General features: G+C 40.0%; 2 protein-coding genes across 15 annotated transcripts in view; one reads left to right on the top strand and one right to left on the bottom strand.

The window, feature by feature from the left end:
* LOC140900194 (cyclin-dependent kinase 11B) overlaps nt 1–19430 on the top strand; it is a 42698-nt gene extending 23268 nt beyond the window's left edge. For 10 of the 14 annotated variants that reach the window (XM_073317038.1, XM_073317037.1, XM_073317034.1 and 7 more), the window contains 7 exons: nt 1719–1826; nt 2934–3050; nt 3319–3467; nt 5052–5241; nt 6163–6726; nt 8206–8270; nt 9641–19430. In XM_073317038.1, coding sequence (XP_073173139.1) covers nt 1719–1826; nt 2934–3050; nt 3319–3467; nt 5052–5241; nt 6163–6255 — 657 coding nt within the window. In that variant the 3' untranslated portion in view covers nt 6256–6726; nt 8206–8270; nt 9641–19430. The remainder of the gene's footprint in view (nt 1–1718; nt 1827–2933; nt 3051–3318; nt 3468–5051; nt 5242–6162; nt 6727–8205; nt 8271–9640) is intronic. The other 4 variants (XM_073317026.1, XM_073317027.1, XM_073317025.1 and 1 more) reach the window with 4 other exon arrangements.
* The window catches only part of MMP23B (matrix metallopeptidase 23B), a 28576-nt gene continuing 19363 nt past the window's right edge, over nt 10446–19658 (bottom strand). Inside the window, 4 exon segments of the mRNA XM_073317048.1 lie at nt 10446–12301; nt 13623–13749; nt 14916–15026; nt 15478–15642. Of these exon segments, the coding sequence (XP_073173149.1) occupies nt 12127–12301; nt 13623–13749; nt 14916–15026; nt 15478–15642 (578 nt within the window). The 3' untranslated portion in view covers nt 10446–12126.

Raw genomic sequence — 19658 nt, 5'->3', positions numbered from 1 at the left:
AGTGTGTTGCATTTCCATTCTTGCAGCTGTAGCATGCAAGAAAACCTACTGTTGCAAAATAGAATAAAATTTTCCATTAGATACAAAGACTGCCCTGTCATGGTTGTACGATTTATGCTAGGATATGACTAATAAATAAACATGGTTTAGTGGTCAAGGGAAATACTGTCTTGTTTTTATAACAACATAACTAGGAGCCAGATCAGGGTTCTTTTCCCAGCTGTGCTATAGACCATATGTGTTTGTTGTCAGATGTTTGGCCATGTGCGTGTTCTCCCAGCTTTGCGCAGACAGCTGGCACATCAGACTTTGAGTGAACCACCCAATAAATCCACAGACTTGGTTCGTATCAAAGGTGCTTGGTCAGGTTTATTGCTGACAAAGCACGGTGCTAATGCCCTAGCTCAATGGTTACAGGTATACTCGTATATGCTCGTGACAATGGACTGGCTCAGTTAGTGGTGGGACTTTCCACTATCTCCTAGGCCAGACAAAGACATTTCCTCTGAGATACATCTTTAGACACCAATACAAACAAGTTACGCATCACCCTCTGATGTATTAGGGCGCCACACATTGCCTTGTACCTGTTGGTTCGATCAAAACATCTCTATTCATCATGCTGTCATCCTGACCCTATCCTTAAGATCGGTCCGCATGTTCCTGTTATCTTTGGGGAGTGTGGTTATTGGGGTGTTCTGGTACCACCCTTCTGGAATGTGTTTACGTGAGTGTTTTGTGCCTAGCACCTCTTAGGAGTATGTGTTTTTGCAATATCAGCCCTATGCTTGCCAAATTCTGTGAGTAGGGCCTGCCTCTTGCTCATTACTTGACTTTGCTTCATATCAGCAAGGTTTTAACTACCTTAACTCAGGCCTCATATCAGGCCTCTAATACAAGACCTTATGTTTCAGGCCCTCTTCTTACTACATGTGTGACCTTAAATAAGTTGTGTAGTCTCTGTGCCTCAATTTCTCCATCTGTAAAATAGGGATAACACTTTTTTTAACTCCCAAGGATATTGTAAGACTTAATACATTAATTGAAAAGTACTTGTATAAGTTCTAAATTGTAATATTTTTCTTCCTGTTGAAGGAAATAACATTAAAAGGTGGGTATTCATTCTTGGGGACAGATTATACATATTTAATTTATTTAAAAAAAATACTGGAAGGGTATGTAACAAGTAGGATCAGGATATAACAGTCTTCCGCAGTTTCACAGCTCTAATATCCAGAGGCAAAATTACAAAGTAACTATTATTCAGAAACCTTAGGGTATTAATGTAGTGTGCAGCCTATACTGTGTCCTTTCCTAAAGAAGACAGCTCTTTTTCACACTATATGAAATTTTGCTGTTTGTTATGGGATTGCAATTAGCACCATCTAATATTTTTTTTCTGCCATGAAAATTTACCAGCCTAGGGAGAAAATCTACTAGACCTTTGTCATGATGGTCAGTAATGGAAAAAAAACAAATTATATTTGCCTTACCAGTCAAAATAAAGTACTCGCCTTGGATGAGGGAGCAAACAGAATTTTACAAGACTAACTTAAATCAGTGGTTTAAGTTTGCAAGGAATTAGCAGAATAACTTTTTTTAAGGGAGTGAGGGTGGAGGAAAATGACTGCACAATGCACACTGGCATTGTAGATGACACCAGCTTCTACTGTGCGTTTTTTAGTGGCTAGTGCTAATGATGATCCATTCTCATTCAGGTTGGAGATTTTGGACTGGCCCGAGAGTATGGGTCACCTCTGAAGCCTTACACACCAGTAGTTGTGACACTATGGTACAGGGCACCAGAGCTGTTACTTGGCGCCAAGGTATGCTTTGTTCTGTCTATCTGTGAACTAAGATGGCAGTTAGTCTTAATAGCACCTTGATTTTTTTCCCCTTATTTATTTTGCAGTTGACCTACAAAGTATGCATGGATGATTTTTCATGATTTAGAGATGGAAAAATATGGAGCCGAAACCATACTGTAATTGCTAATTTAGTGGAGGAAAGTTTACTTGGTTTCCCATAAGCGGAAAAGGTTACATGCTTCCGAAGAGAGGTGGATGGGTGTAACTGTTCTTCTTTGGAATATTAATAGGAGCGAACTACCAGGGTTTTACTGTTAGAGACTGGTGATGTTCATCAGTGCCATATAGGGAACTGGATTGCTTGATTTTTGGAGATGGGGAGGGGACAGTGGGGGCGGGGCATCTTACTCCCATTCTCTACAACGTGTGGAAGCTTGATGCACAGCTTTAAACAGCAAAGCAAAGCATTTGGCACCACTTCGATCACGATGTCCACCCGCTGTTTAGCTGATCCATACTGCAGGCTTGGAAGAGGCCTTTATGAAACTCTAGCTGGTGGTCTGATTAGTAGAATGTGGGTTGGGAGAAAAACCATTGCAAGAATCACAAAAGTAGATGGTGTAAGAGTTAGAGAGAACCTATGCTCTGGGTCCAAGATTTTCACCATATCTTATTAATCAGGGGCTGTGCAATATGTCAGGCTGTTACAGGTGAAAAGACTACTTTTGTTTAGGAAGAGAGTTCTACTGTTGTGATCAGATTTTTGCCCCTTAAACGGAGACTATTCTTGGGGCAGAGGGGTCAAATGCAGAACACAGTGCTAATGTATGATAGGGCAGTGGCTAGGACTCCCTCTGCTAGTTGTGATGGGAATGATTCTCAACATGGGGTGAGAGAAAAACATTTTTGTGAGTGTCACATTTCAGTATGTGATGTTCCTGTGTATAATAAGTAACTATTTTATCATCCATAGTAACTTCTACTTGAGAATATGCATGGTTCACATGCAGTGAAATAATTATGATGTACAGTGACCAAAGTAATCATATCATCATTAAGTTGGTTGGCAAACCGTGTCTAGTAAAGTAATTCCACCTGTAATTTGTACATTTTATCTATTTTCAGGAATACTCCACTGCAATAGATATGTGGTCAGTAGGTTGTATATTTGGAGAATTATTAACTCAGAAACCGCTGTTTCCAGGAAAATCAGAAATTGACCAGATTAACAAAGTTTTTAAGGTAACTGATGCTCTTGGAGTCGCTGATAATTGTTGTAGCCCAGCACTGCTCTAGAAGGATATAGTAAGCAAATTAACACCGCCTCCCAGCTCTGATATAGATATAACAGAGCCTTCTGTTGTTCAGCATATACATGTGGTCAATATGTTGTTAAAGATTGTGCTTTTATTTTATGTGTTTTGATATTTATCAAATCATATATGTGGAAGGAACAAGAAAGATGCACTGCGGTGTGTATGTTCTTCTAAGATAATATTTTGATTTGCAGGACCTGGGTACCCCCAGTGAGAAAATCTGGCCTGGGTACAATGAACTGCCAGCTGTAAAGAAGATGACATTCACAGAGTATCCCTATAACAACTTACGCAAGAGGTTTGGGGCACTCCTTTCTGATCCAGGTTTTGATCTCATGAACAAGTAAGTGTAAATTTCTATAGGAATAGTGGAAGAACCCATTTATTACAGATCTATAATTATGGAGAATTTCTACAGTCCTGCATCAAGGCATGGCTTTCTTTTTGGTTAATTTAATTTCTCAGGAAGGTGAGACTGATGCATCTCAAGTCTCTTGAATTATCAACTCCCTAAATTCTATTCTTGGCCTGCACATAGCTACCTCTAGTGAACCTGAATCCTGACATGTAACACCTCTTATTACTCCACTGTGCTGGCAGAGCCAAGGACTGGAGTCCTAAAATATAATGTTTGTTTTCCAAGTAGTAGTTTAGATCATTCATATTGCATTTAATTATCCTGTCCTGTGAGTCTTCCCTCTTGCAGCTTACTGATGGCCATTGATATCAACAGTGAAGTCATAATGTTACAGTTAAACTGGAGGGGGTGGGAAGGAAAAGGAAACAGATCTTAGAATTCATAAGAGGAAAGTGGAAAGCTAGGGGAGAAAATAGTCATCTGTATTTTGTCAATTCTGTTAAATCAGCTGTTCTTGTTGTCTTCATAATTAGTTCTATCCATAGATCCCTGATCCCCTGATCCCTGTCTCTCCCTGCCCTTCTTCTTCTCCTCCTCCTCCTCCTTTTTTTTTTTTTTTAAAGGATGCTGGCAATGGCTTGAGGGGTTTTTTCCCCTAAAAAGTTCTCCTAGATTTCATGCCATGTGTATGTACCTGGAAAGGACAGATGGTACCAGGTTCTATGGAAAGTCTGTGTCCATCCTTTGTAAAAGAGGATTTTCAGTCCTCTCAGTTTAGCCACTAAACATGCCAATCAGCTGTTGCTTATTTTTCTTTGGAATGAGTATAACAATATTACTTCGAATCCCTTAAGTAACCTGCCAAAGTCTGTCCTAGTAAAGATGGTTGTCAGTACAGTGCTGTATAACTCACAATTACTTAGGTTAAGATGGGTTTGTCTCTTAGAAGAGATCATTAGTGCAGGATGCATGTATGTAGGCCCTGGTCCTGCACAAGCTAAACTTTACACATATTATTGAAGTCAGAGGGACCAATCTCTCTTTCTCTCTCGCTCCAAATGTTTGCAGTATGATGGTCATATTATGCTAAGCTTGGTATATGGCACAATAGAGACAAACCTTTTGTACTGTTAAGTGCTTGAAATAGTTGACCACAGATTGACTGGTCAGGTTATATTACAGAATTGTGTAAGAGTCATCCTTACTACAGAGTGAAGCAACATATAAAATTGTGTTAATTGAACCACTTTAGATCCTTTCTAAGCTATATCTGACTACTCATTCATCCAGATGCTTTTCCTGATCTCTGCAACTCAACAAATGTATCTTCAAAAAGGGTTATTTTTTACTTTAGTGGTGCTGAGTGTGTATGGTGTTGGTACCCCTGAAAAATAATTTAATGTAAAGTTCCAGTTTTTATTTACTTTTAAAAATAATCCTTTTTCAGAAAATGGGAATATCTTAAACTGGATGTCTGCATATTTTTTTCCCCTTTGAGCTAATTTTTCCCCTTTTCTCTGCTTTTTTTTTTAAACCCCGTCCCACTCCATCCCTTTGAATAATTTTCAGGTTCTTGACATACTATCCAGGCAGAAGAATCACTGCTGAAGATGGTTTGAAGCATGAGTATTTCCGAGAGACTCCCCTTCCTATTGACCCATCCATGTTTCCAACATGGCCAGCAAAAAGTGAACAACAAAGAGTTAAGCGCGGCACAAGCCCACGACCTCCAGAGGGAGGACTTGGGTATAGTCAATTGGTAAGTTTCCCAAATTGGTAAAGAGCCAAATTTTGAGGTAATCCAGCATAGAATCTCCTACTGTCCCTTCTTGTGTCTCCTGGTGCTATTGTTGTGAAAACTGATAGACTGGACTGTATCACCGTATTGGGTTTGAAATCATTAGACTTACTAGCAAGTTCATTGTTCTTAAAAAGTGAATGTGGCAAGTGTGGTGGCATTTTGATCATGGATGAAGACTGAAGTCCCATGCCTGGTACATTGCAGGCACCACTGTGCAGAGGGGGAAGCTGCCCTGCTTCCTCCAATATTGGGGCTAGGGGAATAGTCCAGAAAAGTGAGGCTCGTACCTTTTCCGTTTTCTGGGCTTTCTATGTGCTAAGCTTGACTTGAGAAGCCATAGCCATTTGAATCCGCTGCAAAATCTCATTGTACTCTTCAGACTCCTCATTCAGAGCTTTCTTCTCTCCCTTCCCAAGTCCAGCATATGTTAGACAATACATTTTATTGGTTGTGCTCAAGCTACTTTTGATCACCTGTGAACAGACTGACGAAAGTTTCTATGTCCATAATTTTGAGGGTGTAAAATCTCAAATGGCAGGTGTGCCCAAACTGTATTTGATCAGTTGGTTAATATGCTGATTTACCAATGCAGATCGTGTAGTCACAATAGTTTTTGCATGCTCAGAGATAAAGGCACTCAAAAACAAGCATCCAAAATAGGAAATTATAATGAAGTCCTTTTGGAAATATAGCCCTGGGGTGTTGATTAAATAACATGAATAAAACTCCACTTAGAGCTCAATGGTGAGGCCATTAAATTTAACATGGTATTTCCTGTATCTTATAAATATTGTTCACTTTGCTTTTATTGTAGTGTTAGAACAGTGAGACATACATTTCTTACTTATAAACACATGAATTATATATTCATTTTCACAGGGTGATGATGATCTGAAAGATACAGGTTTTCACCTGACTACCACAAATCAAGGAGCATCTGCAGCAGGACCTGGCTTCAGCCTCAAGTTTTAAACTTAATATGAGGAGGGGAAAAAGACAGAGCTTTGACTTCAACCGTGCTGTTGATGAATGGATTTCAAAGTGCTCCAGTTTTGTTCTTCGCATCAGGAAGACTCTGTATTTTACACAGAAATAGCCAGATGTCATCTTGCTGGGTGTGGAATATAACTGCTGCATTTCATTCAGGGGACTGGAATGAATTAATCCGAAAAGCCAAGGATCATTACAAAAATTCAAAAAGGAAAACTTGAAGTACAATCTCAGAACTGTTTTTTGTTTTTTTTTTAATTTTTTTGCTTGTAAATTTGTAGAATTAAAATCCATTTTTAATTGTTTAACAGTGTGAAGGATTTCATTTTCTTCACCTGCACCAGACTTGGATGGTGGTGGCACTAAATCTTCTAGAGAGGAAACTTAGAGAGATTTTTCTCTCTCCATCATCCCCATTTGTGCTTACACAATTGAAGCATATTGTCAGCACAGGTAGAAAAGCTCTTTTGTAAAGATTATTATCTCTTTGAATTCAGTTGCTTATTTCAGCAAGAAACCCTAAAGGCATTTCTGATGTCTCTCCTATTCTGTGCCACGCTTAATACTTACTGACCTTTTCTGAGAGCCCCAAGTGGTTTCTGATGGATTGACCTACTGTATGTATATATTCATAATGGCTGTGGTGCAGACCAAGAACTGCAATATTCTTTTTATAAATCAAAAAGATTTAAATCATTATTTTCTGAAGGTAGTCTTGTTAATGTCTCCCCTTTTTTCCCCAAAAGAAAAGGTAGGTGTACTGAATTTACAGTGCTACCTTCCAACACCTACATAGACTAGCCTTCCATAGGAATTGTCCTGAAATGTTGTACTCTTTTGCGTTTCTAATTTATAACTGAACTATCCTTTTCAGCGGAGATGTCAGAAAGGAATACTATAAAAAGCTGGACATTCATGCAATTAGAATTAGGCTCCAATCCAGTAAAGTGCTTAATTTGAATGATATGAGTAGTCCCATTTATTTCAGTGCAACTATTCATGTGCTTAAAGTTAAGCATAATAAGTGCTTTGCTGGATCAGAGCCTTAGAAACAGGATTTTTATATATACAGATTGTCGTAAATTTTAAAAGTAAAATATTCTTGGAGGAAAATAGAAGTGTATCAAATATTTTCTCTTAGGCCTAATTTTCTAATTTGTGGTGAATGGGGGTGGGAAGGGGAAGGAAATTTTTAGTCTTGTTACCTGTCTGCTTCTGAAATTTCAGAAGCAGACAGGTAACAAGACTAAAAATTTTGGCAAGATCATACTGTATTGTGAGTATGTGGCAGTTGTTAATGTATGGAAAAGCAGACTCCATACTACATCTCTCAGACTGCAGAGCAGAACAACATCTGGCTGTGACCGGCACAATAGCTGATAAAGGATTAAAAATGTGACTTTATATTGTGTGTCAAATGCCACTGTAAACTTTGCGCATCATAACTTTTGTATCGTTCCCTTGGCAACAGCGGCTATAGCCACCAATGGACGTTGCACATAGAAAAGTCTGATTCCCAGCAAGAGAGGATTTTTTAGTAAAACAAATTTAGCTGGATTAAGATGGGAATTTTGTCTGGTTTTGAAAAGTGTGTGATTCCAGATGTTCCAGGGGAAGGGAATATTACTACTTGCCTCTGTGGAGCAGCATTCCAGTTGGTCTGCCTCAGATTAATGAAACAAGCAAAGAAAACACGTAATCTTTTAATTCAAAAATGTCTGTTTTTCCATATGGAGTGCTTACTGTGTATGATCCTAGCTTGACATGTCCATACAAAAAAGATTATTTTCTATTCCCCTACCCTCAGAAAGTAGCTAAATTAATTTGATAAAATCAAGTCCCATGTTAATCCATTTTGTACAAATAAACAGAAATAATAGTGAAATACTAATCATGTTTTCCCAGCCGTAAATCTGATATTTTTTTTTATAGGCCCTACATATACATTTTGGATGTGACTGGCCAAGTGTTTTCCATATTAAAGCTGAGCCTTTAAGGTGGGTAAATTTTGTTTTTAAATCTTAAGCTCTGTAAAACTGAACTATGGTAAGAAAATACTTCGAAAACAGTTTGTTCAGAACCACTCTTTTCAAGCATTTGAATTCAGTCTGGTGTTGTTTCCATAAGCTTTCAACACAGGCCAATGTGCAGATTCTACTCTGAGCATGAGCAGAAATGGAAGGACTTTTGTAATGCTTGCACATTTTGCAATGTTGTTAACAAAGTTTGCTTTGAGGATAGAGTAATCAACTGTTATAACAGCAGACGTGAAATTTAACTATAATTCCACCATGGTGATGTGTTTTTAGTATCAAAGTTGGGTGATAGGAATGGGAATACAAGGCTTTTAAATATCTGATTTTTCCTGTACTGTGGGGAAAATGGGATTGGCACTTGTTTGCTCTTCGAAGGCCTGAAATATTTCTAAATTTGTTTTGCTTGTGTTTATCTTGCTTTTCCAGAAAGATTCCATCAATGACTATAGCTCAGTGGTTTGAGCATTGGCCTGCTAAACCCAGGGTTATGAGTTCAATCCTTGAGGGGGCCATATAGGGATCTGGGGCAAAAAATGGTCCTGCTTTCAGCAGGGGATTGGACTAGATGACCTCCTGAGGTCCCTTCCAACCCTGATAGTCTATGATTCTAAGACTAGAAATATAGTAGGTTTGTTGTCATAGTCCTGTTCTACCCTTCGAGAAATCATCATGGTTAGTTAAAGTTGGTGTATGAATGGCATCTAGATAGTAGGGCAGGGCTGGATGGTTTGCAGATCCTCTCCTTTGCTAAGTAAGCCACTTCCTGCATTCCCTCCTCCACCATCCATCTGAGCAACAGCCAGCCTGGCTCTGTGGGAAAACAGCTGAACAGAAGACTTTAGCTCTACAGGAAGCCTATAAACAAAATACTCATCCCTCCACAACAAAACCACACAGCTGTTACTCCTTCAGGATCCACTCTCTCAGAACCCCTGTGAAATGTCATTGGGAGCAGGGGTCTCTGTTAGCAGATCTCAGCCCACAAGCAAGGCTGGAGGGGTGTCATGAGTTTCTGTTGATAGGCTTTCTGTAACACGCTATCAGAGCAGCTCACATACACTAATAAATTTACAACCCTCTTAGGCAGGGGAAATGTTATCCACCTATTACAGATGGGGAGCTGGGGCATAGAGAGATTGAAATCCACGCTGTGATGGGTGGAAGAGAAACTAAGAGCTACAGTTAATCCCAAACATGAGACAAGGCAGGGACTTTTAGCAAAACATTTGATGCAGTAGGGCCTCTGCAGTCTCAGAAAGTGAGATTTAGCTGTAAACTGACCCCCAGACCCTAAAAAGAAACACCTATTTTTTTTCCTTTTCCCTCCTCAGATCTCTTCTTGTCTCTGTCTGGGTAGATGGAAGTTCACTTTAACCCCACAGCACTGTAAGTAACCTGAGAACATTTTGGTTGTAACACTGATGGAAGAAAGCTGGTTCTGTAATTTGAGTTTGCTGCAGCTTTAAGATGCCTATTTTATTGACATAACATCACATGTGGTTGTTAAATGAATCGTGAAATTTTAGAAAGAACCATAGTTACAGCAGCAGTTAATGGGAGTAAAACAAAAAACTTTATCATAAAGCATGATGATTTCCCTGTGCTCCACCATGCTTAAACTGAATAGGAGATGTTAAAAAAAAAATTGCCTGAGCCAGTTACTGAGTCTCTCAGCAGCTGTGGGAAAATTGTCCCTGTGATATACTTGGGCACAATGAGGTGGTGACAGGAGATGTGGAATTAGAAAGGTATTCCTAGAGTTAGCTATACTGTTAAAGGTGTGGATTTAAAGTGAGATTATACATCCCTCTGTGGACACACTTTTTCTGGAATAAGATCAGCTTTTCATAGTTTAGTACATGTCACTTTGGAAAGGCTTTAAACTCAACTCCAAAATAAGTTGTCCATAGGGCAGTTTACAATTGTACCTATCTGTCTAGTGCAAACATCTTTCAACACGCACACCTGTCCTATTGCTTGCCCCAGGTTTAACTGCTGAACTTCACTAGATTATCATCCAGCCTTTGAATTAATAGTGTTGTCTTTCCTGAAATGCATGCAAGCATGGTCCGATATATAACTGCCAGGACAGTCGTTCTTAGAGTTTATGGCAAGAAAATGCATCAGAGCCAGGGATTAGTGTTAGATGTAGGTTTATTTACCATCTTGGTTACCTACAAGAAAGGGGTAAAACTCCACATTAGTTAAATGTGAATATTTTACATTTGGCAACTACAAACATCAATGAGGGCAGGGCAATAAATATGATGGGTGTTAGAACTATTTTAAAATGAAAAGTATGGTCAATGGGAAACTTCTAGGAAAGCAGCAATGTCCACATGGTGATAGACAACAGCCAGGATAGTAGCTGGCAATGAAGTATGGCAGCAGAGAAAGCAAATGTGAGCTTCTGGGCTGAATAGTCAGAAATGGTACATCAGAAGCCATCTATGTAGCCCTAGATAAAAAACAGGTGGTGGGTGAGAAAAGGGGAACTCCTCTTAAAGACACAGGAGTTTTCAGCACTTCCATAATATTATTGGCGGCCTTTACCTGACCATCAACAATGATGGAAGGAGATTCACACTTTAGAATTTGAGCACAGGAAAAAAAAAAGACACCTGAAGGGTAAGGTCTATTTGACTGTAGAACAGCGGTGGAAAGCCTAGTTCTTGAGTCATTTAAAACAGGACAGGATAAACTTGTTGGAGGGACCAACCAGTCATTGGACTCCCTGAGCGGAGAGAGGGAAAAGCCCTCTGAAAGAAGGTAGTTTGCAGGCAGAGAACACTCTATTCTAAGCCAGCTGTAAATGGTAGTGCAGTAGTATTAGAAATAGTTCCTATGTCTTGGTGGGGGGAAGGAATGTGGTAGAAAGATGAACAGGGCCTACTTTGAGCCATACCCTAGACTGATGTAAAGCAACTTAGCTCCACTACAGTCAAGTTTACAGTGGCTAAGGCTCTGTCCTCTAGTTGACCTATAGAACTTGCAGGAGATGAATAATATATAATCAGTAATGATGTATGCATTAAAACCAAGTAATAGTTTTTGTCTAGAAACAGCAATGCCCTGTTGCGGGGCTGTCCCATTATCCATCAGATGTTTACTTGATCCAAGAAACAAAAGCACTTCCATAGTGATTTATTGGTAACTTATCTAAGAATGACATCTGATGCAGGCTTGGAAGCTACAGACAGAGGTAAACAACACATTGTGATAAATACAAATCACAGAAACATTTACAGGGGGAAGACGCATTCCCTGGCTATTTTAGTTATGTAACATTTGGAATAATTAGAGAAATTTTCCCTGGAAAAACTCATTCAGACCTCCTTCAGTGCTCAAATAACAGCATCCATGTAGAATATAGCCAGGGATTAGTCTTTTGTTTCAAGCCCCGCTGCCATATATTGGCATTTTAGAAAGTTAAAGTACAAAGAAATGCTTGACAGCATGACAAACCCTGGAACATTAACCAGTCCTTTTGTTTCCAATATATATCCAAAGCTATTGCAACATCAAGCTGGTGACCCATTTTTATTCTAAAGCCAGGTTCCATTAATACAGTGGATTGGTTAGTTTTTAAATGATCTACAATTACCTGGGTAATCTTGGCTTTAAGATTTTTTTCCCCTCTTTTGCTTGATAGTAAACTCTTGATCATTGGAAAAATTTCTCCAATGTCCAACTTTCTTGCCCCTCCCCTGGTAGCAGCTGGGTTGCTCTGCTGGAGGTTAAACATAAAATGCGGAAGAAGATGGGATTTTTGTCTGAAACAACTAGCCGTAACTGATGTCCTCATTCAAGACCCTTGTTAGTGTCTAACCCTAATCCTCCAGGAATAGGTAGTCAGGATTCTTTGCTTTTTCTTCACAATGCAGGTATAGGTTCCTTCGTTAATTGCATTGGCAATAATGCTCATGTGGTCATCATTTAAGGCTAAGTAACCTGGATATGAGTATTCCAGAAGCTCCTTGTCTTTATACCAGCTGTCATAAGGAAAATAGTGAGAGTTAAACATACAGCATAGATCAAAGTGCATTGAAGAGGCTTGTCAGTAATAAGAATTTGTATTAGGGTTGTATCATAGCACAGACAAGACCAATTTGAAATGTAGATTAAACTTCAAAAGCCTCTACCTCCCTAGGGACTTAGACATGTCTGAAATTGCCACTAGAAGAAACCTAAATCCCTAGGAATCAGGCAGCTAAATACCTTTTGAAGATCTGGATCTAAATCACTTAAGCCCCTAAATTCTATTTTCCTAAGTTCGTTAGGGCCAGACCCAGACCCACAAAGGTAGTTAGGTGCCACCGACCTTCTCAAAACATCCAAGCAGGTTAGGTACTCTATTCCCATTGAAATCAGTGGGAGTTAGGCACTTCACAGTTTATCTGCATTTTTAAATACATCTGAAAATTTTAAAAATGAGTTATTAGTAGGACCCCATTTGAGTCCTACTGGCAGTATTTGTGATTTTATCATGTTTAAAACACAATTCTCATGCTCTGTCCTGTGAAAGACCCAGGGAGACAGTGAAAATGACTAGAGACAGCCCTGTCATGCACATTGTAGCCAAGTGAAAAATAAGGATTTTCTTCCCTTTCTAATCTTTGTTACTTGCCACAATAGGTTGAAAGTAGTATTAATTTTATAGATTCATCAATTTAAGGCCAGAACAGACCATTGTGATGATCTACTCTAGTATAACATAGACCAGAAAATTTCCCTAGGGGTTAGAGTTATTGTTCCTACTATTTAAGTGAAGTAAATAAGCTACTGTGAAAGAGAGACATTCTGATAGTGTTGCACATAGATCCTGGGTTCTTTAAAAAAATTCAAACTAATACCACCTGACGCTAACTGTTGCATTCAGTAAAGCATCCCATCCACATTGAGAGGAGGGGCTCTAGCATTCCCTGGTGGGTTAAATTCTACATTGTTTGTTGTGCTCCTCCACCTGTTCTTAGTCCCGCACAATTTAAGTGTAAAACGTGTTTTTGTTTTGTGCAGCATCATCTCACTCTGACAGGGGCTCTTAAATACTACTGCAATACAAATAATCAATGATACATTCTAATTTTAATGGCTATAAAGAGAAGCCTTAAATCCATGGGTCTCAGACTAAACTGCTACTTTGTAGTGTCACTTCCATGAGGAAAAGTGTTCTGAACACACTTTACTCCAGTGAAATCACTACTAATTCAAAGAAAAACCCATCTCAGAGCATTATTTCTGGATGTCTGATATTGTTTTTGTCTGTAAAATGCAGCGTGTCCCAAATGATTGGAATGGGGGAAGAGTACTTACTAAACTTTGCCTTTTTTATGAATAATCTTCTGTCCACAGCGAAAGGTGACATTCCTGCCTTCAGGAACAATCTTGGTTTTCGTCCTGAGTGGAGGAAGAGTTGGTGCTACTGTTGGAAAAGGGAATTCTGTCCACCAGAAGGAGGGAAAAAAAATAGCTAAGTCAGTTTATGCCATTGGAAAGCATTGCTGAAGATAACAGTATTTGAGGAACCACACTGCCTTTTAGATTTCCTTTTCTGTATAGTAGTTCTTCAAAGCTTCCTCCTAAATAAGCAAGTATTGGAAAGGCATTACTTTATCATAATTTCCATAGACAAATAACATCCTCTCAGTGCATTTACATGGCACAAGATGACATTGGTTGACTTTTTTCTATCACCACAGCCTTGCCAACACTTGTGATTTTAGCGCAAGTCTCATGATATTTGCTGATTTTTCGGAAGGGGGGCGGGTAGAGGAAGGTTTATCCTAGGTCCTGGATTTACAGGAGAATCTGTGCAGGGAAACAGTTTACATAAAATGTAATCACTGTCATTGAAATACTGTTCTAAGACATACTTGTTATTAGTCTGAATGGAGGTACACAACCCCAGTGCCCTCTTTCCTTTAGTCCAGGCTCACAAATATAAAACGAAAAGGAGTACTTGTGGCACCTTAGAGCTCACAAATATGTTCCTACTGCATGATTAACAAACGACACCTAATCTGCAATTCAGCACTAACTATCGGCTTGCATTCTTCAAAGCCAAAGTGTAGTAACTGCAGTTAATGACATACTTTTTCCTCTCTGATAAGATGGGGGAATAGCCTAAAATTTGTTTAACAAAGCAATTACCTGGTTTCAGATTTCCAAAGGGATGGGTTAGATCTAGAGGGTCAAGTTCAAGTTAGACTAACCAACTTTAGCTCACAACTTTCCCACCTCGCCATGTAAATTATGCTACCAAATACCTCACCTCTGAATTTTGCCCTCAAGAGGATCTGATAGGGAAGCAGCACAAGGCACATGGAACAATTCTTGTGTTCACAAACTCTCAGGGTCTTGGGATAAAGTTAAATCAGAGAGGAGGAACACTGACCAGGACAGCAGACTTTTCCATACTCTAGACAACATGCCCTGGGGCTGAAATGCAATAGGCAAAGCAAGGGTGTTAAGGGCATCACTGATAACAAGACTCTTCCAGACCAAAGGATTCAGTAATTTGTCACTAACATTCAGATAGCTCACACAATTTAACATTGTCCCTCTGTCAACTCTTATGACCCTTAACCCTGGAAGAGGAGCTGATACCATAGCAGAAATCACAGCTGGACGGACAGTGCTTTTTCATCAACTTCCTACGAGTCTCACAGAAACCTTTCCGAGTCCATGATGGACATACGAATAGTCTGTCTGTGCAGCCTGAAATGAAAGGAGACAAAGCATTAAAGGGACAAGTGCCATTTCTGTATGTGAAAGAACGTGATGTGCAATAAAACAACATTGGATCACATTGTGTGAGCTTGATCTGCCATGGGTAGGAATCAGCCTTAAATAAGAACATAAGTAGTGTGCACTTTCCTGTATTTACATTAGTTAACAATGGGCAGGCAGTGAATGCACTAGGCTGGACCCTCAGTGGAACTGTGAATTTGCCCCAGGTGAAGGTCTGATCCCATTGACTTCAATGGAGCTACGACACTAGGTGAGTCTGACCCACTATTCCTTAATGCCAGTAGACAGCTGTGCAGTGCAATGTCATTTTGAAGCCATGATAGGCATCAGGAAATCAGTGCTGCTCAGGATCAGGCCTTTAGTCTGGTGCTCTTTACACTAACAGCTACAAGAAACAAACCCTTTCCTCTCATCTCACCATAGAGTCTGTGAATCCCCCACATGTCATCCTGGGAGATGGTCTTTTTCCCGGTTAAAGTGGCATTGATGTGCATCAGGGCATTAGAGTTCAGGGAGTGCATGAGTCCCAGGGCATGTCCAATTTCATGAGCTGCTACATGTACGAGGTCTGTAAGCCAAACACCTGGGAGGGGAAAAGAACAGCAGCAGAAGTTACACAGCATGGTTCTGTTCACTCACCTCAAAGTATAACAATGGATTCAGCTCAGTCAGGACGCAATTTCAGACTTTGTTCAGGAATTGTTTTGTCTGGGGATTTGCCCCAATTCCATCTCCGGTGCATCAGCAGTGGATATTTGCACCAGCAGCTCGTACCCTGGTTTCATGCACTGTGCAAACAGCAGCTTTGCCTGTAAGAATTTACATTAGAGCTGCTACATTTGTGCCTGAAATCAGGACAAAACCCCAGCATGACCAGGCCAATGTGTTTCTGGCAACATTCTCCCTTGTTATTCCTACAGCATCATGCTTAACTAGGACATGATCATTTAAGGATGAAACCATTAGCCATTTACATGTATAAAGCACGCTGTTTTGATTGTTCTGCGTACACTTGGGGATAAAACTCCTACAAGGCAGGTTACATTTTTGTTGTACTGACTTAGCATCCCCTTAAGATGTAGAACTGAACTGCAACTTCTTGGAGACTTAGCAGCAGAGATGGATAGATTTTAACAGAAGGATGATGATGATGATGATAATCATCTACTCATAAGACAGGCCAGAGAATCTCACCCAACAATTTCTGCATCAAGTCAATTTGTGATTGAACTAGAGCAGCGCTCAGAGAAAGATCGCATCTTACAAATTTGCTTAATGCATTAAATGGGAGTCTCTGGAAATGCTGGTTTACCTTTGTTTTTTGGCTGTGTCTCAAGGCACTTTTCGATGGTGGATGAGAGAATCTTCTGTCCCTGTCTATTGTGATGTTAATTTGCATCTGTGCACCCACATATTGCAGCCCTTCTGAAGAATCGTCCATCTGAGGAGCACCGTGTGCTTTACAAACATTAGTGAAGTCACCCTTGCAGCAACATCAGTATCATCATTGCTGTTTTGAAGGCAAGCAATTACAGGGACTGGATCTCCTCTCATTCAAGTCACTGCAACTCAGAAGCATCTCTACTGAAGTCAATGGGGTTACACTGCTGCCAAACCAGTGAGAGTGGGAAATCAGGTCTAGGAGTTTGTGGCAGAGCCAGGAATAAAATTCCGGTCTCCCGACTTCCTGTTCCAGGCCGAGGCCTGAGCCCCAGAACCACCCTTTGTACCCTGAGACTTTGGAAATACGATTTTAATTGAATTGTGACACACACAGCTCTTCTTGCCCTCAGCTAGGAACTTGAACTCTTCAGTTCCCCTCGTGCTCTGAACCCTTGACAGATGTACCCTGTTCCTCACTTGGTACCCATCATTCCTGATGTGGCTAAGAAATTTACTGCGATACCTCGTTTCCTCGAAATAGCTTTTAGGGAGCTTCATGGTTTATGCGGATATCTTTCTGGATTCTGCCACCTTCTTGGTGGAGTGGGGACGACAAACACTCACCCACTGTAACTACTGCAAACCCAAATGTGGTTAACGTTGTACCAGCAGCTGTTTGCAGAAAAACAAGTTACCAGTTGATAAGTATATGGTTTGCTGGCTAGCAGACAACACCCATAAAATACGAACATCGGATTTTTAGTATCACCATCACACTGCCATGGAATGCATTTAATCTTCAGCTCAGGGTTTGTGCGGTTTTTTCTCCCCTCCCCCAATACAAATGTTAGAGAATCTTGTAACATGACCTCGCTCCATCTCTCTTTGAATATACGTTGACATTCCTGCTTTAAATGCCTTACAAACAGCCTTAGTCCCTGGAAGGTTTGTTTGGGGTTTTGTTTTGGTCTAGTTTCTATTTCCTTGTGCTTTGAGGGAAAAAATGTTGTTACAAGTCATTTTGGATTATCACTGAAATTCTCTCTCCCAACTGGTTTCATAACCCTGTTGTCTGAGCTGTTTGTTGTTTTTTCTATAGCTCTGTAAGCATGTGACATACTTCGCAACAGGTTAAAATTAAAAAGTCAAACAAAATCCAAAAATCCTTGTCCTGAAGATGTAAAAAAGCACTTGAAATAATTCTGCAGTGGCTGGGAAAGGATTAGGGGTGAAATCCACCCCTGTGCAGAGGGCCAGCACCAGACTGTATACATCATTTAATTCCTACCTTACTTTAGCAGTAGAATGCAGGATCTTTTAGTTGAAGGCAGCAATTCAGATGCACAGTGACTGTAATGAGCTGTAAGCCACTGGACCAGTGTCCACATAAAAAAAATTATTACCCATATCTGACCCCTGACAGGCAGCCTCAGAAGAGAGACCCAGGCTCACCGCAGAGCCTGAACTACCCTCTCCAGAACAGAGGTGATATTGGCAGGGAGTTAGGAGACTCTCATGCTGCTGCTGCTTTACTCAGTCTGACTTCCACCTTCAGAAGTGGCCCAACAACTGTCCAATTTTCTGCCAATCTGACCCTCCCATTTCACACTGGTTAAGCACTCTGATGTTGTGTGCCTGCTATAGGCCTAAGTGGGAATTATACGGTGTATAGGTCTGTGCTGGCCCCGTGCATAGCAGTGCAAGTCAGCCCTTGTCTTTTCCCCCATCACTGCAGAACTATTTCTAGTGCTTTATCCAGTTTAACTATAACATGTTACAAGTGCTTCCACTACTTCCCATTGGAGATTATTCTAGCCCAGGAACTCTCACCAGCAGGATATTTTCCTTGATAGCAAACCTAAATTTTCCCTCTCTTAATTGTATCCCATTACTTCTATCTAAGGGCTCATCTACACTGGGAAAAATTAATCTGAATTAACTAAAACGCTGTACATTTAAAGTGGATTAGTTAAACCAATTAAATCCGTGTGGAAACACACACATTCAGAATTAAAGCGGCTTTAATTTCAAAGTGAATTAAACTAAACCAAACTAAGGTTGCTTTAATTCTGAATGAGAGCATACATACAGGGTTTTAATATGATTTAACTAATCTACTTGAGAAGCTAATTCAAATTAAGGCCTGGTCTACCCTCAAGAGTTATATTGGCATAGCTACATGGTCAGAGGTGTGAAAAAACCACACACCCCTTGGCGATGTAACCACCAGGTGTAGACACAGCTATGACAATGAAATAAGGCTTTCATTGACACAGCTGACATTGAGTACATCTACACCATGGAGACTATCAACTATAGCTATGCTGGCATAACCCCAAAGTGCAAAGACAGCCCATACTGATGGATGGTATAGGAACACCGCCTCCCTGACTGACAGTAGCTACATCGACAAAAGCATATATATATATATATATATATATATGTGTGTGTATATAAAGTCTGCTGCAGTTTCCACGGTATGCATCCGATGAAGTGAGCTATAGCTCACGAAAGCTCATGCTCAAATAAATTGGTTAGTCTCTAAGGTGCCACAAGTACTCCTTTTCTTTTTACATCGACAAAAGCATTCTTCCATCAAAGAACCCCCAGTGTAGATGCAGCTAAATTGGCATAGCTACCTTGGTCAGGAATCTGAATTTTTCATATGCCTTATAGCTGTAGCTATGGTGACCTAAAAGTTCAAGTGTTTTGTTCAGGGAGATTGTGTACCTACACCAACAGAAAAACCCCTTCTGTCAGCGTAGGCTGCGTCTACACTACGGGGCTATGCCAGTGTAGTCTCTGTAGTGCAGACATATCCTGACTTTCCCAAGTGTCCCCATAGAGACAAGCCATAAGTAATTCCTCTCCATCCTTGGTGTTCCCAATCTTTCACTTACATGTCAACTGTTCGGTCATGTTATGATCTTTTTTGTGAATTGAAAATAGTGTGTATAAATAAAATGTCAATATTTTTGAAAGCAACTAGAGATTTTGGTTGCCTAATCGGAAGTACTATAATGACCCTGATTGTCAGGAAGAATAGAGCATGGCTCTCTGAAAAGTCAAGTCCCTCTAAGAGGTCTCAAGTTGGAAACCCAGAATCACCAGTCACTTAAAAACATCTTAGTAAACATACACATGCACAGATATGTCATATATGTAATATTACTTACATTTACAGAACATGTGTTCTCACACAAACACAAAAAAGAG

Source organism: Lepidochelys kempii, chromosome 18, assembly GCF_965140265.1.
Source record: "Lepidochelys kempii isolate rLepKem1 chromosome 18, rLepKem1.hap2, whole genome shotgun sequence".
Taxonomy (NCBI): domain Eukaryota; kingdom Metazoa; phylum Chordata; order Testudines; family Cheloniidae; genus Lepidochelys; species Lepidochelys kempii.
Note: the sequence above shows the minus strand (reverse complement) of the source record. Positions and strands in the feature narration are given on the sequence as shown.